Below are 25,251 nucleotides of genomic sequence, written 5' to 3'. Positions count from 1 at the left end.
TTTAAATTTTGTGGTCTCCTTTCTTCCGGGCACTAAGAATGTTAAGGCGGACGCCCTCTCTAGGAGTTTCTTTGCGGATTCTCTTGATGTGACCGAGCCTACTACCATTCTAAATGAGGGTGTGGTTCTTTCCGCCATTTCACCCGATTTGAGACTTGCCCTGGAGGAATTTTCAGGAGCACAAACCTGAACGATGCCCTATGGGGAAATTGTATGTCCTTGACCAGTGGAGGAAAAGAGTAATGTCTGAAATTCATTGCTCCGCGTTGGCTGGTCATCCAGGTATTTTTGTTACCAGAGATTTGGTGAGTCGGTCTTTTTGGTGGCCTGCCTTATCTCGTGATGTCAGAAATTTTGTGCAGTCCTGTGGAACTTGTTCTCGGTCCAAACCCTGTTCTCGTTCTAGTGGTTTGTTAATGCCCCTGCCGGTGCCCAGGAGGCCATGGACCCATATCTCAATGGATTTTATTTCTGATCTCCCTGTCTCTCATAGAATGACGCTTATCTGGGTGATCTGTGATAGATTTTCTAAGATAGTCCAGCTTGTACCACTCCAAAAGTTGCCATCTTCTTCTGAGTTGGTGCCCTTGTTTTTGCAACAGGTGGTTCGTTTGCACGGTATTTCTGAGAACATTGTGTCTGACAGAGGAGTCCAGTTTGTTTCCAGATTGTGGAGAGCTTTTTATTCTAAACTGGAAATTCAGTTGTCTTTCTCCTCTGCATTTCACCCTCAGACCAATGTGCAAACAGAGAACAAACCAGCAGGGCTGTGGAGTCGGTAAGCCAAACCTGCGACTCCGACTCCTCAATTTCCCTTACACCGACTCAGACTCCAACTCCGACATATATTGTTTATATTTAAGTGAAAAATTTATTGTAGTACAATGTGAACATCAGACATTTAATCATTTCTATGATCCAATAATCAAGATATTTAGATAGAACATAATATCTATTTATTGGAATACAACTTTAGAACACAAAAAACTGTAATGAATTGTAAATATGTAATACACTGTAACATGTATACGGTACAGACCAAAGTTTGGACACACCTTCTCATTCAAAGAGTTTTCTTTATTTTCATGACTATGAAAATTGTAGATTCATTCTGAAGGCATCAAAACAATGAATTAACACATGTGGAATTATATAATTAAAGTGTGAAACAACTGAAAATATGTCTTATATTCTAGATTCTTCAAAGTAGCCACCTTTTGCTTTGATTACTGCTTTGCACACTCTTGGCAATCTCTTGATGAGCTTCAAGAGGTAGTCACCAGAAATGGTCTTCCAACAGTCTTGAAGGGGTTCCCAGAGATGCTTAGCACTTGTTGGCCCTTTTGCCTTCACTCTGCGGTCCAGCTCACCCCAAACCATCTTGATTGGGTTCACGTCTGGTGACTATGGAGGCCAGACCATCTGGCGTAGCACCCCATCACTCTCCTTCTTGGTCAAATAGCCCTTACACAGCCTGGAGGTGTGTTTGAGGCCATTGTCCTGTTGAAAAATAAATGGTCCAACTAAACACAAACCGGATGGAATAGCATGCCGCTGCAAGATGCTGTGGTAGCCATGCTGGTTCAGTATGCCTTCAATTTTGAATAAATCCCCAACAGTGTCACCAGCAAAGCACCCGCACACCATCACACCTCCTCCTCCATGCTTCACGGTGGGAACCAGGCATGTAGTCCATCCGTTCACCTTTTCTGCGTCGCACAAAGACATGGTGGTTGGAACCAAAGATCTCAAATTTGGACTCATCAGACCAAAGCACAGATTTCCACTGGTCTAATGTCCATTCCTTATGTTCTCTAGCTCAAACAAGTCTCTTCTGCTTGTGGCCTGTCCTTAGAAGTGGTTTCCTAGCAGTGGTTTACCATGAAGGCCTGCTGCACAAATTCTCCTCTTAACAGTTGTTGTAGAGATGTGTCTGCTGCTAGAACGCTGTGTGGCATTGACCTGGTCTCTATTCTGAGCTGCTGTTAACCTGCGATTTCTGAGGCTGGTGACTCGGATGAATTTATCCTCCGCAGCAGAGGTGACTCTTGGTCTTCCTTTCCTGGGGCGGTCCTCATGTGAGCCAGTTTCTTTGTAGCGCTTGATGGTTTTTGCCAATGCACTTGGGGACACTTTCAAAGTTTTCCCAATTTTTCGGACTGACTAACCTTCATTTCTTAAAGTAATGATGGCCACTCGTTTTTCTTTACTCAGCTGCTTTTTTCTTGCCATAATACAAATTCTAACAGTCCATTCAGTAGGACTATCACCTGTGTATCCACCAGACTTCTGCACAACACAACTGATGGTCCCAACCCCATTTATAAGGCAAGAAATCCCACTTATTAAACCGGACAGGGCACACCTGTGACGTGAAAACCATTTCCTGTGACTACCTCTTGAAGCTCATCAAGAGAATGCCAAGAGTGTGCAAAGCAGAAATCAAAGCAAAAGGTGGCTACTTTGAAGAACCTAGAATATAAGACACACAGTATTTTCAGTTGTTTCACACTTTTTTGTTAATTATATAATTCCACATGTGGTAATTCATAGTTTTGATGCCTTCAGAGTGAATCTACAATTTTCATAGTCATGAAAATAAAGAAAACGCTTTGATTGAGGTGTGTCCAAACTTTTGGTCTGTACTGTGTGTGTATATATGGAAAAAAAATAGGCAGCACTCAAATTACATGTGAAAAAATGGATACTTTACTGATCCTCAGATGGCAACATTTCAACGGTGACCCGTCTTTGTCAAGTCACCGTTGAAACGTTGCCATCTGAGGATCAGTAAAGTATCCACTTTTTTCACATTTAATTTGAGTGCTGCCTATTTTTTTTCCTTTTCTCATTTTGGTTGTTTGGACACTGCTGAATAGGTTTTGCACCTGCTTTATTATTTTGGTAGTGCTGCCCTTTTTTCTTGATATATATATATATATATGTATATATACACATACATACATACACACACACTATGACTTATCTCGGCTAAGATAAAGCCTAGGTCCTCAGGCTACATTCACACTATGGGCGTAGCCAGGATCAAACCGGGGGGGGCAGAATCTCATACTGTTCCGCAGAATTTCATACTGCACACCTCAGCTGCTGCAGAACCTCATACTTCACACCCCTACACTTGAAAATAAAGCCTGCACCTTAAGAAGATGTGGTGATGAACGCAGTCTATTTATTCCAACTATCAGTTGATGTTGATGTTACTGAAGACGAGCAATGCCTGTCCTGGGCGTCCTTTTGGGCAGCTATGAGGTGTACCTGACTGGTGCTAAAAAAAAAGGAGTGCTACTCTGTGTGCTACCCGGCTTTCATTCATTTTGGTACAGATAAGATATGGATAGAGCAGATTTCTAATCTGCTTTTGCTATTGAAAACATTATCTATGAGCTTAAAAACCTTTCAGGTGATGCGGTTTTTTAAAAAGCTGATCGGCTTTTGCAACTGAAAAACGTATCCGCAAAAAACGCAGGAAAAACGCTGTGTGTGAATGTAGCCTTAGATCAGGAATAGAGCAGTCATTTATAGGACATTTCATAACTTTCCCAAATTCCTATGAAAAAATATTCAGCATATTCTGCATTGAACTACTGTACCCAATTTATTATATATTTTAGGAGTCGGAGTCAGTCCATTTTATACCGACTCCAACTCCGACTCCACCAAAATGAGCACCGACTCCGACTCCACAGCCCTGCAAACCAGACTTTGGAAAACTATTTGAGATGTTTTATATCTGCTGATCAAGATGACTGGGTCCCGTTTTTGCCCTTGACCGAATTTGTTCTAAATAATAGAGCTAGTTTTGCCACTTTGATATCTCCTTTTTTCTGCAACTTTGGGTTTCATCCTCGATTTTCTTCAGGGCAGGTGGAGGCTTCGGCCTGCTCAAGTGTGGATTCTGTGGTAGAGAGAATGCAGCGGATTTGGGATCAAGTAGTGGATAAGTTGTCTCACTCTCAGGAGAAGGCCCAATGGTTTGCCAACCGGCATAGGACCATTGGTCCTCGGTTTAAAGTGGGTGACATGGTTTGGTTGTCCTCAAAAAATATTCCTATGAAAGTTACATCTCCAAAATTCAAGCCAAGGTTCATTGGACCTTCTAAGATTTTGGAAATCCTTAATCCTGTTTCTTTTCGTTTGGCTCTTCCAGGAAAGTTTAAGATTCACAACGTTTTTCATAAATCTTCGTTGAAAAGGTTTGTGGAGCCAGTAGTTGCCATGGCTGCGCCCCCTGATCCTGTATTGGTTAAGGGTAATCAGGAGTATGAGGTAGAGAAGGTATTGGATTCTCGTCTGGCTAGACGGAGACTCCAGTACTTGGTCAAGTGTAAAGGTTATGGTCAGGAGGATAATTCTTGGGAGTTTGCTTCTGGCATTCATGCCGAGAGATTGGTTCGCGCCTTCCACCAGGCCCATCCTGATCGGCCTGGTGGCTTGGATGAGGGTTCGGTGACCCCTCCTCAAGGGGGGGGACTGTTGTGAATACTCTTGACCTGATTTTTGAGTTTGGGCTCCCTCTGGTGGTTGCTGCGGGTAGTGGAGCTGGTCGGGTTGACAGAAGTCAATCACCTGAAGAGGATGAGTGGAGGTCAGGTGTTACAGACTGGGAACATTTAAGTGAGCAAGCTTCCCTCAGTTGTTGCTGGTGATTTGGTTTTCTTCCTGTGCATTTTGAAGTCCGCTTGTCCCCTGCTTCGTCCTGCATCGTTCAGATAAGTTATTTGTTTGCTGGAATCTTTTTGCATTTGATCCAGTTTTGCCTTTCTCTGCTTTCTGCTTTGCTGTGTGGGTTCAACATTGTTCCCTGCTGGGACCGATGCTGGACCCCGTTCCATATGTCACTGCTTATGTCAGTCTGTTCAGTATTGCTAATCCCCTGTTATATCAGTATCTTTGTTTTGCTTCCAGTTCACACCAGAATGCTGATCTAGTGGGGGAGAGGTTGTGTGGCCTCAATATTTTTGCATATCAGACGTATTGGATTTTTTAGGGTTTTTTGCATGATTGCAGACAGTATCTTTCCTGTCCTGATCTATCTAGACAGTTTGGGCCCCATCATTTGCTTACTCTATTTTCTGCCTGTGTTTGTGCCTCATCTTGTCTCACCGGCAATATATGTTTGGGGGCTATCTATTCCTTTGGGGTTCTCCTCCGGGGCAGTTTAGCTTTCCCCTTTCTTGCTTTAGGCTTAGTTAACTCTTTGGCTGTGCTGAGGCATCTAGGGCTTCGTAGGTACGTCCCACAGCTAATTCTAGTTGTGTTGTTAGGTTTAGGGGTCTGCAATCCGCTAAGTTACCAACCTTTCTGGTTGCCTAGTTTATTCCCCGGCTATCCTCCTTGGTGACCTAATCATAACACCCGCTCATCCACAGCAAGCCGCCAGGAGTTCATGGATCTGCAGATCCACAGCAATCACCTCCACACGCGCTTCCTGGACCGTTGCCCGCAGTCTAGCACCATATGTAGTGCAGTGCTCACTGAATGTGTTGGGGACACTCACTTGGCAGCGGGATTAAGACACACAGGAATGATTTTCCACTTTAACCAATCCATGTGGTTTATTATACAATGATAAACCCTTGTAGGTCATGTTATACATCACAGACCTAGCATACAGTCCACTCTCAACTGCGGTTATGTCCGCACAGTTGATTAACTGACCCTCGTCAGTGCACACAGTCTCCCATGCTTGGCATCGTTGCAGGCTTCACAGGCTGGCATCACATGGGTCCTGACTTCCAGGCAAGCTGCCTTACTGGGATCACTGACTATGACTTGCTTGACAAGCTCACATCCATCAGTTCCAGACCCTCAGAAGGACGGTATCTTCCTCCAACACAGATAGCAGTCACGGACTCTGAAGGCATATGCCTCCTCCATGTGCCTTCCACCAAAACCTGTACACTTTCAGGACCTTCAATCAGAGACCATGTGACCAAACCACAGTCTCATTATATCGTATGAGACACACCAATTGATGGGGGGTGTGGTTAGCCAGACCCACCCAGCTCTCTGACTAACCCTGCAAACCCACTAAGCAAGGCTCGTGGAACAACAAGTCCCAGAAAAACATTCCAGGCTTACAGCGCAGAAGACCTCCTCTGCCACATCTACCGGCCTCACAACAACACCAGTCACTGTCTCACAGCGGGCGATGGACCTTCTGCCTGAGCTTATCACCTCACTTCTCACATCATACAGGTAAGTGACATCACACAGAAGGTTCGTGACTTTATTTCATGTAGAACTAATTATGTCGTTTACATTATTCTCTAATAACTATTTTTTTACATTGGTAAAACTAACAAACCGCTTTTTATGCGTTTTCATGAACATTTCAATTCAATTGCATCGGGAAAGGGCTCTGCTAGGTTAATACACCATATCCGAGAGGTACATGCTGGCAACCTTAGAGTAATGTGTTCTACAGGCCTTGAAAGGGTTAACTTACCCGCTCATTGATGAGATCTCTATAAACGCTTCCAACTGTACCTTTAACCCAATCCCACCTCTTCCCTCCCTTATCCTCCCCTCTTTTGAAGTCCACTCTGTCCGCATCTACTCTCCCTCCAACCTCCAAATGGCCGTCATACACCGACCTCCGGGCCCGGCCACTGCCTTTATTGACCAATTCTCCACCTGGCTTCTTCACTTTCTCTCTGCTGACATTCCCACCTTCATTATGGGTGACTTCAACATCCCCATTGACACCCACCACTCAGCAGCTTCCAAACTCCTGTCCCTTACTTCACCTTTTGGACTTACCCAGTGGTCCTCCTCAGCCACCCACACAGACGGACACAGATTAGACCTGGTCTTCACCCGTCTCCGCTCCCTATCTAACTTCACAACCTCCCCTCTCACTGACCACCATCTAGTCACTTTCTCATCTCTATTCTCCACACCTGTCACCCATGTCCAGCAACATGCGCACCCCCACAGAAACCTCACACACCTAGACACCCACACACTCTGACTCTATTCTACCACAGTGATTGTTTCGTGATGTTGGTCTACTAGGCATTGCTCCCACCTAGCCAGAATCCTACTCCACACTGCTGTCTGTGGATGGATACCTGGCCTTGGTATTTCCCTTGTCATATCTGTAAACTCGTAAAGAGCTGGATATTGACTTAAAGGGCCACTTAATATGGTGGTAATGGTGGTTTCCGAAAGGAGCCACCCCTTGGCTGGGTCCTTCCCTGGAGGAAGATCTGGCTAGTCCCGTGTTCGAGACTCTTAAATGAGGCTCCACGGACTTTATTTGCATATTCGTATTTCCCAGGGAGCAATGCAACTAGGATTTCACTGCGATTGAGCGCCTTTGCCGGCTGCCGCAGTGATTTCTTTGACTGGTCTCCCTGAGGTCAGTGATTGTTTCGTGATGTCTATTCTACCACTGGCATCCATATCCTCCCTCCATGACACTGACACGTTTCTACAATGCCACTCTTGCATCAGTGATCGACTCGGTCGCCCCTGTCATGCATAGTTGAGTGCGACAAATCAATAGACAACCCTGGCACAATAACATCACTAAAAAGCTTCAGCCAGTATCCAGAATTGCAGAACGGCATTGGAAGAAAACGCATTCGCAAGATGATTTCACTGCACTGAAACAAGCAACACTTGCAATCAAATCAGCTCTCACCTCTGCTAAACAGGCCTACTTTACATCCCTCTGCGCAGACTCCTGCCTCCCACACGCTACCAGCCCCTAACTGGGACTTTGCAATTAATCTCCCTGCTGTTTACCTTGAATCTTCTATTGAGTATGGTTTGAGAAAGACCTAGGATTAGGTTGAAACGTAACCATATAATACTCACCTTTGGAATGTTTCTTATTTGTTTGCGGTGTTTCATTATTTGATCTATTGGAAAAATCTCACATGAATTAAAAATCATAAAAAAATTTTCTTCAAAGACTCTTTTGCAAAGATTATTTATTTTCTGAGTGCGACTGTCCATCCATTTCCTACTCCCATCCTACACCTCTTTATCTCGCCCCCTCTCTGTTAGTGTCTGTAATGATACTTGTAATGATACTGTACGATATGACGTAAGGTTCCCTGATTATTACACTACAGATGAGAATTTGCCTGTCAGCAGCTGCGACCCCTCCTCTTTTCACCCGCAGCTCTGTGCCTGCTTGTAACCCTACACCAGACACTTCCTGTGCAAACATTCTCCTCGCCACAGCTAAGGAATGTTAATTAGCTAAGGGAAAAGAATGTCCTTTGTTCCCTACCATGCGGCTGGATATAAGTAGGGGTAATATTAAAGAGGCTGGATCCCGAAAACAATACGCGACAGAGATATAAAAATTACATATCTGCGTAGGGCACTAAACCAGGGTTCTGGCCCAAAATTTTCACAGTTCTAGCAACCACAGAAACCGAGAAATGGATTTCTCCTAAACGGTGTGACATAATTACTGCATGTTTGGTCTTGAATTATACCCTCCGATAGGCTAAAGAAAATGATACCATGTGCGTTTTTATACGAGGTACCCTCTGCGAGTTAAAGTTATAAGTTTAGTAGTCAGAATTGTAACTCCGAGAGCAGGGGGAGGACCAACCCCAGACAGCCCCTTTTATGATGTCACCGATCCTAGGCTATAAGGTATTCCTCCCCTAAAATTCAGGCATTCCTGATAGAGACCTCATGCCAAGAGGTTCCCAGATGCAGGGAGACGTCTGGCCCCGCCTTCCCACATGGTTAGCCTAAGTCCATCCAAGCAACTGTAAGTGGCACTCTCTGTTCTGTTAATCCCGTTTATTTTATATTTGCATTGTACATATCTAATGTCTCATTTTGTAAAGCCTTGTTTTATCTGCTATAAACAATGCCCATTTTGGGAATAAACCATAAAATTTATTAGTTCTGCCTCCTTGCTCTGTGGCAAATGTACACTTGCCTTTAAGAAAATTACACTACTAATTTGGGGGTTTGCTACGGACCCTCTTAATTACCTCATTGATTAAGTGAATCGTAGCTGGTGGCGGCAAAGTGTGATCTGGGGCCTGGGCACTGCTGAGAGTGACGGAAGGGATTTTATAAGCTAATTGAGTGGATGCGGCCAGAGCATTTATAATTCCCTCACTGCAGCGTGCTGGGTGGCCAGTCTTCATTGAAGCAGCCGGCCGCCGACCAATTATACAAGGTGTAGTTCCCTGACTGTCCTGAGGGTAAGGGGGGCGCCGGAGGGCTGCGAGTTCCAAAGTGGAAATGAAAAGTTTTGTTAAGTTTTGTGGGCAGTGGTGGGACAACCAAAAAAAACCCCTGCGGTAAATTGTCAGGGCAAGACTAGCTTGCTGTTTTTTTATCACGTGGTGCCAGCGGTGGGATAACTAAGATAAGCCCCCTGTGCCCTTGATAGCCGTGTGTTGGCAGTACGTCACGCCCCTCCGTCCATGACATACCGGTGTCAGCGGCGGAATCGTGACAGTGTACCTCAAGGTTCTGTTCTAGGACCCCTTCTCAATCTATACCCTTGGCCTGGAACCTTTATGTTGATGACACTCAGATCTACCTCTCTGGCCCAGATGTCACCTCTCTGCTCTCTAGAATCCCAGAGTGTCTATCAACCATATCCTCCTTCTCCTCTCATTTCCTCACACTCAATGTGGATAAAACTGAACTCATCATCTTTCCTCCATCTTGCATATCTTCTCTACCTGATCTGTCTAACACAATAAATGAATTCACACTTTCCCGTGTCCCGGTAATCTGCTGTTTCGGAGTAACCCTTGACTCTGCCCTGTCCTTCAAAGCGCACATCCTAGCTCTCGCCACCTCCTGTCGCCTCCAGCTCAAAAATATTTCCAGAATCCGTTCTTTCCTCAACCCTCACTCTACCAAAATGCTTGTGCATGCCGTAATAATCTCCCGCCTTGACTACTGCAACACCCTCCTCTGTGGCCTACCTTCTAACACTCTCACATCTTTCCAGTCGTCCTTAACTCTGCTGCCCGACTAATTCATCTCTCTCCTCGCTTACCCTCTTTGCAAATCCCTTCACTAGCTCCCAATTTCCCAGCAAATCCAGTATAAATTACTAACACTGAACTACAAACCCATCCATAACCTGTCTCCTCTGTATACTTCTGAACTCATGTCTCAATATTTTCCCTCACGTAATCTCCGGTCTTCCCAAGACCTCCTTCTCTCCTCCATGTTTATTCGCTCCTCACCCAATCGCCTCCAAGACTTCTCCCGAATATCCCCCATCATCTGGACTTCTGTGTCCCAACACGTCTGGTTAACCACCACATTTGGAACCTTCAATCGGAACCTGAAAACCCATCTTTTCAAAAAAAGTTTACAACCTGTAATGTCCACACGGCCACCTCACCAACACTGGAGCTACTGCAACCCACCAACCTACTGTCTCCTTCCCCATAATCCTGTAGAATGTAAGCCCGAAAGGGCAGGGTACTCTCTCCCCTCTGTATCAGTCTGTCATTGATAGTTTGTTTACTGTAAGTGATATTTGTATTTTGATGTAAAGCCGTCTAATGTACAGCACCATGGAATTAATGGTGCTATATAAAAAATAATAATAATAATATTATTATTAATAATAATAACATAGAGAAGCTAGGTGGATCATGCGACCGCAGGCACTGGGCCCGACTGCTTTTAATGATAACTTCGATATGAGCGTATTCCTCCTCTGGACATGCACATTTGGGTATATTTGAATTATTTTGTGGTGTTTGCACATTCAGACATGTGAGGAGGGTGGTATAGGTGGTGGTACCAGGTGGTTATCTTAGAACCAATCAGGTGAGTTGATCGGCTATTTAGACACGATCTCCGTCACTTCTCCCTTACCTTGGACCAGTGGAAGCGCTTGCAGCGTGAAACGGCCTATTGTTGTCTCCATCTCTTCTCCCTGCGGCTATGTTTTAATCCACTTTGAATAAAGAACCAAGACTGGTACGTTGAGTGCTGACTTTTTCTTTGTATTGGACATTCTCATTGCATTTTATATCCGGCAAGCACCCAGATTACCACTGCTGCACCGGACTCTTGAGGAGCTGTCCAGCAAGTTACATTGTGACCGGCATCTCGGTCCTGGTGCCGGATATCTCTATTTTATTATCCATTGTAAATTATATAATTATTGGCCTAAGGGCACACCAAACAAAGCACTATAAACACAATGGCTATACATATAATGGTCAGATATGCAAATACAAATAGTGGCAGTACAAAGTATGCAGAAGATAAGAATCAGTTACCAGTCAGATGAAAGGCCTGGCTTGTTGGAGAGGAGCCACCACATGGGAGACTGGTGATCCCCTCTGTTCCTTGACTTCTACCCACACCATGGTGATCATGACCTCCCCAGAAAAAAGCAATAGGCAATGCTTTACTTGAGCATTTAACCCTAGCGGTCACTCCCCTCCTGCCCCCTGGGCAGGATCTACATCCGCTTCCCTTGCATTAAGCAGCTGAAACTCCAAAACCTTAAAGGGAATCTGTCACACCTTTTTTCGAATATGAGCTGCCGGCACCGACATCAGGGGCTTATCTCCAGCATTCTGTAATGCTGTAGATAAGCCCCCGATGTAACCTGAAAGAGAAGAAAAAAGAGTTAGATTATACTCACTGGGGTGGGGGGGTCCAGTCCGATGGGTGTCGCAGTCCGATCCGGCACCTCCCATCTTTTAGCGATGACGTCCTCTTCTTTCCTTCCTTTCGTGGCTCCAGCGCACTGCTCTGCCCTGTTGAGGGCATAGCAGAATACTGCAGTGTGCAGGCGCCGGACCTCTCCCCGTGCCTGCGCACTGCAGGACTCTGCTCTGCCCTCAACAGGGCAGAGAAATGCGCCTGCGCAGGAGCCACAACAGGAAGGAAAGAAGATGGCATCGTATGAAGATGGGAGGCGCCGGACCGCGACACCCATCAGACCGGACCGCTCCCCCACCCCCCCCACCCCCGGTGAGTATAATCTAACTCTTTTTTTCTGATCTTTCAAGTTACATCGGGGGCTTATCTACAGCATTACAGAATGCATTACAGAATGCTGGAGATAAGCCCCTGATGTCGGTGCCGGCAGCTCATATTCGAAAAAAGGGGTGACAGATTCCCTTTAAGATAGGTCATAACTCCTTAATGGGCTGTCGTAGGGAGGCTGTTTTTGTGCTATCGGATCCAGCTGGGTCCCTGCTACGCATCGAGACCAAACACGGCTTTGATACCTGGCTCCTACTAGCCACTCTACGTCCCCCTCCCCAGGGTCCTAGGAAGGATAGAAACCCTGAAAAGCGTTCGGTCCGTTCTACAGGTCTCGAAAAAGTAGCCGGTGTGTGGCTATGACGTACGATGAGTCGATATTCTCACATTCCCCTCATGAAATCCTAGCTGTCTGAATAAAGCAGTTATACTGCATGGGATCCAAAAGAGGTCTTCCTGTAGGAGCTTTGAAACTTGTTAGTTTGGCTGGACCACCTGCTGAGTAAGGTCTCATGTTACAACTACAATAGCTTTCAGGAAGATTGCAAGCTGCCATTAAAACTCCTTGTCCATCAAACAATCATACTTAGCCTGATGAGGAGACAGAAGAGTCCAGAATGGCTACTTGTTGCCATCATACTGAGCCTAATAAGAAGATGGAGGAGTCTCCAAAGCGGCTACTTGTTACTATCTTCTCAGGTAGCCATTAAAAGGGATAAACCACTGAGAACTATCAAATTGTAATGTTTTTGTCTATTGGGTAACATGGTATGAAGGCAATTTTTGCTTGTAAGCAGACACCTGCTGATTCACTGTCCTCACCTTCCTGTAGGTGTCGGATCTGGTCTTTGATGGCGCTCATCATGGCATCGGCACACAGCGCATAAAGGTCGGCCCCGGTCAGTGCAGCAGGACAGGATTGTAAGACATGAGCGAGGTCCACTGCAGGGTCCAGAGAGAACCTGCCAGAAATTAGGTCATGAGACAAGACCTCGAAATAAAGCACTGAAAGAGGACCCCAAACTTCCTTCTCGAATAGTGAAAAGACTATTTTATCATCAGGTGGTGATAAAAAGCTGGATAATTCGAGTATTACTCACCTGCGTGTTATGGCTTCTAGGACTTTCAGCTGGGAGTTACGGTTATCATTTAACCCAACATAAACCAATTTATCAAATCTGGGAGGAAAGTAAGAGATTAGTTCAGGACACCCCCCTTGATTATACAATAATACATACCAATGCGAACAACAACCTAAGCTGCATGCTATATGCCAGGTGGTGACACTAAGTAGTGGTCCACCCTAAAGAAAGAAGTACACCAACTCCAAAAGGAACATGTGCAGAACAGGAGAAAAGAGAGCAGTCAGGTGAATATAGCAAAAAGCCAAAATTTTATTGAACAGTACATAATTCTAAAAAGACATGAAAATCGGTAGCAAGATACAATCCAGCAGAAAGGCATAGTTATTAGGGTCACAAATCCCGCTATAATAAATTGCACAACGCGCGCTTCGCGTGTCAAGGGGATAAAGCGGTGATTCAAACACGAAACGCGCGTCGGAGCTTCAAGACCCGGCCCAGGGTCCTCTTCTTACTGCAGTTGGTAAGCGCTACCCACTGATTGTGGTTACTTTGACTTTTTGTCACTTTTTTATGGTGTTACTGGTCCGTAGTATCGGTATTTGCTTGCCAAGCATTTTATGCACTGACAGTTTATACACTCTTGGGACTTGAGCAATATGTTATAGCGGGATTTGTGACCCTGATATCTATACTGTTTTCCTGGATTGTATATTGCTACCGATTTTCATGTCTTTTTATAATTATGTACTGTTCAATAAAATTTTGGCTTTTTACTGTATTCACTGCTCCCTTTTCTCCTATTGTGCGCAACAGTACATATCAATCTTGTCTTCAGTCTCAGGACACCCCAAGATTATACAATAGTACATACCAGTACTGTCCAGTCTCAGGACACCCCAAGATTATACAATAGTACATACCAGCACTGACAGCAGTCTCAGGACACCCCTGTATTATACAATAGTACATACCAGTACTGTCCAGTCTCAGGACACCCCTAGATTATACAATAGTACATACCAGTACTGACTGCAGTCTCAGGACACCCCTAGATTATACAATAGAACATACAAGTACTGACTGCAGTCTCAGGACACCCCTAGATTATTATTATTTTTATTATTTATTGTTATAGCGCCATTTATTCCATGGCGCTTTACATGTAAGGAGGAGTATACATAAAAACAAGTACAGTAACGTTAAACAATACAAGTCATAACTGGTACAGGAGGAGAGAGGACCCTGCCCGCGAAGGCTCACAATCTACAAGGGATGGGTGAAAATACAGTAGGTGAGGGTAGAGCTGGTCATGCAGCAGTTTGGTCGATCGGTGGTTACTGCAAGTTATAGGCTTGTCGGAAGAGGTGGGTCTTCAGGCTCTTTTTGATTTTACAATAGTACATACCAGCACTGAATGCAGTCTCAGGACACCCCTAGATTATACAATAGTACATACCAGTACTGTCCAGACTCAGGACACCCCTAGATAATACAATACTACATACCAGTACTGACAGCAGTCTCAGGACACCCCTAGATTATACAATAGTACATACCAGCACTGACTGCAGTCTCAGGACACCCCTAGATTATACAAAAGGACATACGAGTACTGTCCAGTCTCAGGACACCCCTAGATTATACAATAGTACATACCAGTACTGACAGCAGTCTCAGGACACCCCTAGATTATACAATAGTACATATCAGTACTGACTGCAGTCTCGGGACACCCCTAGATTATACAAAAGGACATACCAGTACTGTCCAGTCTCAGGACACCCCTAGATTATACAATAGTATATACCAGCACTGGCTGCAGTCTCAGGACACCCCTAGATTATATAATAGCATATACAAGAACTGACTGCAGTCTCAGGACACCCCTAGATTATACAATAGTATATACAAGAACTGACTGCAGTCTCAGGACACCCCTAGATTATACAATAGTATATACAAGAACTGACTGCAGTCTCAGGACACCGCTAGATTATACAGTAGTACATACCAGTACTGTCCAGTCTCAGGACACCCCTAGATTATACAATAGTACATACCAGTACTGACAGCAGTCTCGGGACACCCCTAGATTATACAAAAGGATATACCAGTACTGTCCAGTCTCAGGACACCCCTAGATTATACAATAGTATATACCAGAACTGACTGAAGTCTCAGGACACCCCTAGATTATACAACAGTATATACAGGAACTGACTGCAGACTCAGGACACCCCTAGATTATACAATAGTATATACAAGAACTGACTGCAGTCTCAGGACACCGCTAGATTATACAATAGTACATACCAGTACTGTCCAGTCTCAGGACACCCCTTGATTATACAATAGTACATACCAGTACTGACAGCAGTCTCGGGAAACCCCTAGATTATACAAAAGGATATACCAGTACTGTCCAGTCTCAGGACACCCCTAGATTATACAATAGTACATACCAGCACTGACAGCAGTCTCAGGACACCCCTAGATTATACAATAGTACATACCAGCACTGACTGCAGTCTCAGGACACCCCTAGATTATACAATAGTACATACCAGTACTGTACAGACTCAGGACACGCCTAGATTATACAATAGTACATACCAGTACTGACAACAGTCTCGGGACACCCCTAGATTATACAATAGTACATACCAGCACTGACTGCAGTCTCAGGACACCCCTAGATTATACAATAGTACATACCAGCACTGACAGCAGTCTCAGGACACCCCTAGATTATACAATAGTACATACCAGTACTGTCCAGTCTCAGGACACCCCTAGATTATACAATAGTACATACAAGAACTGACTGCAGTCTCAGGACACCCCTAGATTACACAATAGTACATACCAGCACTGACTGCAGTCTCAGGACACCCCTAGATTATACAATAGTACATATAAGCACTGACTGCAGTCTCAGGACACCCCCAGATTATACAATAGTACATGCCAGTACTGACTGCAGTCTCAGGACACCCCTAGATTATACAATAGTACATACCAGTACTGACTGGAGACTCAGGACACCCCTAGATTATACAATAGTACATACCAGTACTGTCCAGTCTCAGGACACCCCTAGATTATACAATAGTACATACCAGTACTGACAGCAGTCTCAAGACACCCCTAGACTATACAATAGTACATACCAGCACTGACTGCAGTCTCAGGACACCCCTAGATTATACAATAGTACATACCAGCAATGTCCAGTCTCAGGAAACCCCTAGATTATACAATAGTACATACCAGTACTGACTGCAGTCTCAGGACACCCCTAGATAATACAATAGTACATAACAGTACTGACTGCAGTCTCAGGACACCCCTAGATTATACAATAGTACATACCAGCACTGACTGCAGTCTCAGGACACCCCTAGATTATACAATAGTACATACCAGTACTGACGGCAGTCTCAGGACACCCCTAGATAATACAATAGTACATAACAGTACTGACTGCAGTCTCAGGACACCCCTAGATAATACAATAGTACATACCAGCACTGACTGCAGTCTCAGGACACCCCTAGATTATACAATAGTACATACCAGTACTGACTGCAGTCTCAGGACACCCCTAGATAATACAATAGTACATAACAGTACTGACTGCAGTCTCAGGACACCCCTAGATAATACAATAGTACATACCAGCACTGACTGCAGTCTCAGGACACCCCTAGATTATACAATAGTACATACCAGCACTGACTGCAGTCTCAAGACACCCCTAGATTATACAATAGTACATACCAGTACTGACGGCAGGCTCAGGACACCCCTAGATAATACAATAGTACATACCATCACTGACAGCAGTCTCAGGACCCCCCTAGATTATACAATAGGACATACCAGCACTGACTGCAGTCGCAGGACACCCCTAGATTATACAATAGTACATATCAGATCTTTTTGTTACTACCAAACTTTCCTTCCTCGCCATCACCGAAACCTGGCTCACCCCTTCTGACACAGCCTCTCCTGCTGCACTTTCATATGGTGGCTTTCACCTTTCTCACACACCCCGCCCCAGCAGCAAACATGGCGGAGGAGTTGGTTTTCTCCTGTCAGATACCTGCTCCTTCACCCCAATCCCACTGCCACCCTCTGTTACCCTCCCTTCCTTTGAGGTGCACTCTGTGCGCATCTACTCCCCCTCTAACCTCCAACTGGCTGTCATATACCACCCCCCAGGGCCAGCCACCACCTTCTTTGACCACTTCACCACCTGGCTACTTCATTTCCTTTCCGCGGACATCCCTACTATCATCATGGGCGACTTCAACATCCCCATTGACACTTCCCTCTCAGCTACCACTAAACTTCTATCTCTCACTTCCTCCTTCGGCCTCACTCAATGGTCTTCTACAGCCACCCACAAAGATGGCCACACACTGGACCTCATCTTCACTCGCCTCTGCTCCCTATCTAACCTCTCTAACTCACCTCTTCCTCTCTCTGACCACAACCTTCTCACATTCTCTTCCCTCTCCACTCCATGTCTACAATTCCCACCCCACAAACTTTCACACCCTCGCAGAAATCTTAAACACCTTGACCTACACTCATTCTCGGAATCCCTAGTCCCTCTCACAGATGTAAGTTCCTTACACAATGCGGATGACGCTGCTGCTCTATATAACACCACAATAGCTGTAGCTTTGGAATCTGCTGCCCCACTTACACATACCAAAGCTCGCAAAATCAACAGACAGCCCTGGCACACCAGCCTGACCAAAGAACTGAGGCGAGCTTCCAGGGCTGCTGAGCGCAGATGGAAAAGATCCCACTCCAACGAGCACTTCATCGCATTCAAACAGTCCCTCACTACTTTCAAGACCACACTCGCCACAGCTAAACAAACCTACTTCTCATCTCCTCCCTGTCTCACAACCCTAAACAGTTATTCAACACCTTCAATTCTCTCCTCCATCCCCCAGCACCTCCTCCCTCCCCACTCATCTCAGCTGAAGACTTTGCCTCATTTTTCAAGCAGAAGATTGATACCATCAGAGACAGTTTTGGTCAACAACCCCCAGAGCCCCTCCTCCTGACTTCCCAGCCCTCCACCTCCAAAACCAACTTCTCCACCATTACAGAAGATCGACTCTCCACTCTACTCTCAAGATCACATCTCACCACTTGTGCACTTGACCCGATCCCTTCCCACTTCATCCCAAACCTCACCACAGTCTTCATCCCAACCCTAACCCATCTCTTCAACCTATCACTAACAACTGGTGTTTTCCCCTCAAGCTTTAAACATGCCTCCATCACACCTATCCTCAAAAAGCCCTCTCTTGACCCATCCTCTATATCTAGCTATCGCCCTATATCACTTCTCCCCTATGCCTCCAAGCTACTGGAACAACACGTCTACCTTGAACTGTCCTCCCATCTCTCTTCTTGCTCCCTCTTCGACCGCTTACAATCTGGCTTCCGGTCACACCACTCCACTGAAACTGCCCTTACTAAGGTCACCAATGACCTCTTAACCGCCAAGAGCAAGCGACACTACTCTGTCCTCCTCCTCCTGGACCTGTCGGCTGCCTTTGACACAGTGGACCATTCCCTATTACTACAGACCCTCTCATCCCTTGGCATCACAGACTTGGACCTATCCTGGATCTCATCATACCTAACAGACCGGACATTCAGCGTCTCCCACTCACACACCACCTCCTCACCTCCTATCTGTCGGAGTCCCACAAGGTTCAGTCCTAGGACCCCTGCTCTTCTCCATTTACACCTTTGGCCTGGGACAGCTCATAGAATCTCATGGATTTCAGTATCTTCTCTATGCTGATGACACACAGATCTACATCTCTGGACCAGATATCACCTCCCTACTAACCAGAATCCCTCAATGTCTGTCCACTATTTCATCCTTCTCTGCTAGATTTCTGAAACTTAACATGGACAAAACAGAATTCTTCATCTTTCCCCCATCTCACATGACCCCCCCAACAAACCTATCCATTACAGTAAATGGCTGCCCACTCTCCCCAGTCCCACAAGCTTGCTGCCTCGGGGTAATCCTTGACGCTGATCTCTCCTTCAAACCACATATCCAAGCCCTTTCCACTTCCTGCCGACTTCAACTCAAAAATATTTCACGAATCCGTTCATTCCTGAACCAAAAATCTGCAAAAACCCTAGTCCATGCCCTCAAAATCTCTCGCCTTGACTACTGCAACCTCCTGCTCTGTGGCCTCCCTTCGAACACCCTCGCACCCCTCCAATCTATTCTAAACTCTGCTGCCCGACTAATCCACCTGTCCCCCCGTTATTTCCCAGCTTCTCCCCTCTGTCAATCCCTTCACTGGCTCCCCATCGCCCAGAGACTCCAGTACAAAACCCTAACCATGACATACAAAGCCATCCACAACCTGTCTCCTCCATACATCTGTGACCTCGTCTCCCGGTACTTTCCTGCACGCAACCTCCGATCCTCACAAGATCTCCTTCTCTACTCCCCTCTTATCTCCTCTTCCCACAATCGCATACAAGATTTCTCTCGCGCATCACTCCTGCTCTGGAACTCTCTACCACAACATATCAGACTCTCACCTACCATCGAAACCTTCAAAAAGAGCCTGAAGACCCACCTCTTGCGACAAGCCTACAACTTGCAGTAACCACCGATCGACCAAACCGCTGCATGACCACCAGCTCTACCCTCGCCTACTGTATTATCACCCATCCCTTGTAGATTGTGAGCCTTCGTGGGCAGGGTCCTCTCTCCTCCTGTACCAGTTATGACTTGTATTGATTAACATTACTGTACTTGTTTTTATGTATACCCCTCCTTACATGTAAAGCGCCATGGAATAAATGACGCTATAACAATAAATAATAATAATAATAATAATAATAATACCAGCACCGACAGCAGTCTCAGGACACCCCTAGATTATACAATAGTACATACCAGCACTGAGAGCAGTCTCAGCAGGACACCCCTAGATTATACAATAGTAGATACCAGTACTGACTGCAGTCTCAGGACACCCCTAGACTATACAATAGTACATACCAGCACTGACAGCAGTCTCAGGACACCCCTAGATTATACAATAGTACATACCAGCACTGAATGCAGTCTCAGGACACCCCTAGATTATACAATAGTACATACCAGTACTGTCCAGACTCAGGACACCCCTAGATTATACAATGGTACATACCAGAACTGACTGCAGTCTCAGGACACCCCTAGATTATACAATAGTATATACCAGCACTGACTGCAGTCTCAGGACACCCCTAGATTATACAATAGTACATACCAGTACTGACAGCAGTCTCCGGACACCCCTAGATTATACAAAAGGACATACCAGTACTGTCCAGTCTCAGGACACCCCTAGATTATACAATAGTACATACCAGCACTGACTGCAGTCTCAGGACACCCCTAGATTATACAATAGTACATACCAGCACTGACTGCAGTCTCAGGACACCCCTAGATTATACGATAGTACATACCAGCACTGACAGCAGTCTCAGGACACCCCTAGATTATACAATAGGACATACTAGTACTGACAGCAGTCTCAGGACACCCGTAGATTATAAAATAGTACATACCAGCACTGACAGCAGTCGCAGGACACCCCTAGATTATACAATAGTACATACCAGCACTGACAGCAGTCGCAGGACACCCCTAGATTATACAATAGTATACCAGTACTGACAGCAGTCTCAGGACACCCCTAGATTACACAATAGTACATACCAGTACTGACAGCAGTCTCAGGACACCCCTAGATTATACAATAGTAGATACCAGCACTGGCTGCAGTCTCAGGACACCCCTAGATTACACAATAGTAGATACCAGTACTGATAGCAGTCTCAGGACACCCCTAGATTATACAATAGGACATACCAGTACTGACTGCAGTCTCAGGACACCCCTAGATTATACAATAGTAGATACCAGCACTGACTGCAGACTCAGGACACCCCTAGATTATACAATAGTACATACCAGTACTGACAGCAGTCTCAGGACACCCCTAGATTATACAATAGGACATAAAAGTACTGACTGCAGTCTCAGGACACCCCTAGATTATACAATAGTACATACCAGCACTGAGAGCAGTCCCAGGACACCCCTAGATTATACAATAGTACATATCAGTACTGACTGCAGTCTCAGGACACCCTTAGATTATACAATAGTACATACCAGTACTGGCTGCAGTCTCAGGACACCCCTAGATTATACAATAGTACATACCAGTACTGTCCAGTCTCAAAACACCCCTAGATTATACAATAGTACATACCAGTACTGACAGCAGTCTCAGGACACCCCTAGATTATACAATAGTACATACCAGTACTGGCTGCAGTCTCAGGACACCCCTAGATTATACAATAGTACATACCAGTACTGTCCAGTCTCAAGACACCCCTAGATTATACAATAGTACATACCAGTACTGACAGCAGTCTCAGGACACCCCTAGATTATACAATAGTACATACTAGCACTGACTGCAGTCTCAGGACACCCCTAGATTATACAATAGTACATACAAGTACTGACTGCAGTCTCAGGACACCCCTAGATTATACAATAGTACATACCAGTACTGTCCAGTCTCAGGACACCCCTAGATTACACAATAGTACATACCAGTACTGTCCAGTCTCAGGACACCCCTAGACTATACAATAGTACATACCAGCACTGACTGCAGTCTCAGGACACCCCTAGATTACACAATAGTAGATACCAGCACTGACTGCAGTCTCAGGACACCCCTAGATTATACAATAGTACATACCAGTACTGACAGCAGTCTCAGGACACCCCTAGATTATACAATAGGACATACCAGTACTGACTGCAGTCTCAGGACACCCCTAGATTAAAAATAGTAGATACCAGTACTGACAGCCGTCTCAGGACACCCCTAGATTACACAATAGTAGATACCAGCACTGACTGCAGTCTCAGGACACCCCTAGATTATACAATAGTACATACCAGTACTGACTGCAGTCTCAGGACACCCCTAGATTATACAATAGTATATACCAGCACTGACAGCAGTCTCAGGACACCCCTAGATTATAAAATAGCATATACCAGCACTGACTGCAGTCTCAGGACACCCCTAGATTACACAATAGTACATACCAGTACTGTCCAGTCTCAGGACACCCCTAGATTATACAATAGTACATACCAGCACTGACAGCAGTCCCAGGACTCCCCTAGATTATACAATAGTACATACCAGTACTGACTGCAGTCTCAGGACACCCCTAGATTATACAATAGTACATATCAGTACTGACTGCAGTCTTAGGACACCCCTAGATTATAAAATAGTACATACCAGCACTGACTGCAGTCTCAGGACACCCTTAGATTATACAATAGTACATACCAGTACTGGCTGCAGTCTCAGGACACCCCTAGATTATACAATAGTACATACCAGTACTGTCCAGTCTCAGGACACCCCTAGATTATACATTAGTACATACCAGTACTGACAGCAGTCTCAGGACACCCCTAGATTATACAATAGTACATACCAGTACTGGCTGCAGTCTCAAGACACCCCTAGATTATACAATAGTACATACCAGCACTGACAGCAGTCTCAGGACACCCCTAGATTATACAATAGTACATACTAGCACTGACTGCAGTCTCAGGACACCCCTAGATTATACAGTAGTACATACAAGTACTGACTGCAGTCTCAGGACACCCCTAGATTATGCAATAGTACATACCAGTACTGACTGCAGCCTCAGGACACCCCTAGATTATACAATAGCACATACCAGTACTGACAGCAGTCTCAGGACACCCCTAGATTATACAATATTACATACCAGCACTGACTGCAGTCTCAGGACACCCCTAGATTATACAATAGTACATACCAGTACTGACAGCAGTCTCAGGACACCCCTAGATTATACAATAGGACATACCAGTACTGACAGCCATCTCAGGACACCCCTAGATTACACAATAGTAGATACCAGCACTGACAGCAGTCTCAGGACACCCCTAGATTATAAAATAGTACATACCAGCACTGATTGCAGTCTCAGGACACCCCTAGATTACACAATAGTACATACCAGTACTGTCCAGTCTCAGGACACCCCTAGATTATACAATAGTACATACCAGCACTGACAGCAGTCCCAGGACTCCCCTAGATTATACAATAGTACATACCAGTACTGACTGCAGTCTCCGGACACCACCTAGATTATACAATAGTACATATCAGTACTGACTGCAGTCTTAGGACACCCCTAGATTATAAAATAGTACATACCAGCACTGACTGCAGTCTCAGGACACCCTTAGATTAGACAATAGTACATACCAGTACTGGCTGCAGTCTCAGGACACCCCTAGATTATACAATAGTACATACCAGTACTGTCCAGTCTCAGGACACCCCTAGATTATACAATAGTACATACCAGTACTGACAGCAGTCTCAGGACACCCCTAGATTATACAATAGTACATACCAGTACTGGCTGCAGTCTCAAGACACCCCTAGATTATACAATAGTACATACCAGTACTGACAGCAGTCTCAGGACACCCCTAGATTATACAATAGCACATACTAGCACTGACTGCAGTCTCAGGACACCCCTAGATTATACAGTAGTACATACAAGTACTGACTGCAGTCTCAGGACACCCCTAGATTATGCAATAGTACATACCAGTACTGTCCAGTCTCAGGAAACCCCTAGATTATACAATAGTACATACCAGCACTGACAGAAGTCTCAGGACACCCCTAGATTATACAATAGTAAATACCAGTACTGTCCAGTCTCAGGACACCCCTAGATTATACAATAGTACATACCAGCACTGACTGCAGTCTCAGGACACCCCAAAATTATACCATAGTACATACCAGCACTGACTGCAGTCTCAGGACACCCCTAGATTATGCAACAGTACATACCAGCACTGACAGCAGTCTCAGGACACCCCTAGATTATAAAATAGTACATACCAGCACTGACAGCAGTCGCAGGACACCCCTAGATTAAACAATAGTACATACCAGTACTGACAGCAGTCTCAGGACACCCCTAGATTATACAATAGTACATACCAGCATTGACAGCAGTCTCAGGACACTCCTAGATTATACAATAGTACATACCAGCACTGACTGCAGTCTCCGGACACCCCTAGATTATACAATAGTACATACCAGTACTGACTGTAGTCTCAGGACACCTCTAGATTATACAATAGTACATAACAGTACTGACGGCAGTCTCAGGATTCAAAGATTCAAAAGAAGCTTTATTGGCAGGACTAAATACACATTAGTTTTGCCAAAGCAGGTGTACAGAAGGGAATAGGGATAGGGACTGTAGGGATGTTGGGTAGGGGCTGTAAGAAAGGTCGATGGGGCAGATCCAGGATGGGGCTATAGAAGTCCATGGCATAGGGAAGGTGGATGGGGGATTGGGGCATATCCAGGGTGGGGGCCATAGAAGTCCATGGCATATCTAGTTCTCTTTCTCGCAGTCTATGACATTCGCTCACATATTGCGCTGCTATCTCCACTGCTCTCTCTTCTTCCCCCTGCAGGATATATGTTTTCTCTTCCTCCTTCATGGTGGTGAAATCCGGGAAGAGATGTGAGAGTCTCCTGAAGTGAGTGTCCCTCACTGCTGAGTACTTGGAGCAGTGTAGCAGGAAGTGGGTCTCATCCTCCAGGGCCTCCTGGTCACAGTGTTGGCACAGTCTTTCCTCCCTGGGCTTGTAGCTCTGCCTGTGTCGGCCGGATTCGATGGCCAGACTGTGGGCACTGAGTCTATACCGGCTCAGGATCTTGCGGTCTTTGGGGTCCGGGAGTTTCTCCAGGTATGGAGCCAGTCTGTAGTCTCTCTGTAGACTCTGGTACATGGTCAGTTTCTGTGAGCTGATGATGTCTTTCTTCCAGTCACTTACGTACCTCTCCTGGCCTTCGTCTACCATCTTCCTGATTCTGGCTTTTGTCAGGTTGTTGTGATTGGTGTTCTGGTCAGGTTGGGTTTGGGTGAGCTGTTCCGAGGGTCCTGGTTTTTCTGTTTCCCCTACATGTGTCAGGGCTTTATGGTGATGGGAGCTTGG

At 45.4% G+C, this 25,251-nt stretch overlaps 2 protein-coding genes across 5 annotated transcripts in view; one reads left to right on the top strand and one right to left on the bottom strand.

Moving 5' to 3' along the window:
• Window positions 1-25,251, bottom strand: part of PEX6 (peroxisomal biogenesis factor 6) — a 212,565-nt gene that overhangs the window by 31,849 nt on the left and 155,465 nt on the right. For all 4 annotated transcript variants that reach the window (XM_073558995.1, XM_073558993.1, XM_073558994.1 and 1 more), the window contains exons 15-16: window positions 13,083-13,160; window positions 12,805-12,944 (exon numbers count right to left, since the gene is read on the bottom strand). In XM_073558995.1, the coding sequence (XP_073415096.1) occupies window positions 12,805-12,944; window positions 13,083-13,160 (218 nt within the window). The remainder of the gene's footprint in view (window positions 1-12,804; window positions 12,945-13,082; window positions 13,161-25,251) is intronic.
• GNMT (glycine N-methyltransferase) overlaps window positions 1-25,251 on the top strand; it is a 500,048-nt gene that overhangs the window by 438,427 nt on the left and 36,370 nt on the right. The window lies entirely within an intron of this gene.

Source organism: Dendrobates tinctorius, unplaced genomic scaffold (assembly GCF_039654945.1).
Source record: "Dendrobates tinctorius isolate UK_male_01 unplaced genomic scaffold, ASM3965494v1 ptg000264l, whole genome shotgun sequence".
NCBI lineage: Eukaryota > Metazoa > Chordata > Amphibia > Anura > Dendrobatidae > Dendrobates > Dendrobates tinctorius.
This window is presented reverse-complemented; position numbering and strand designations above follow the sequence as displayed.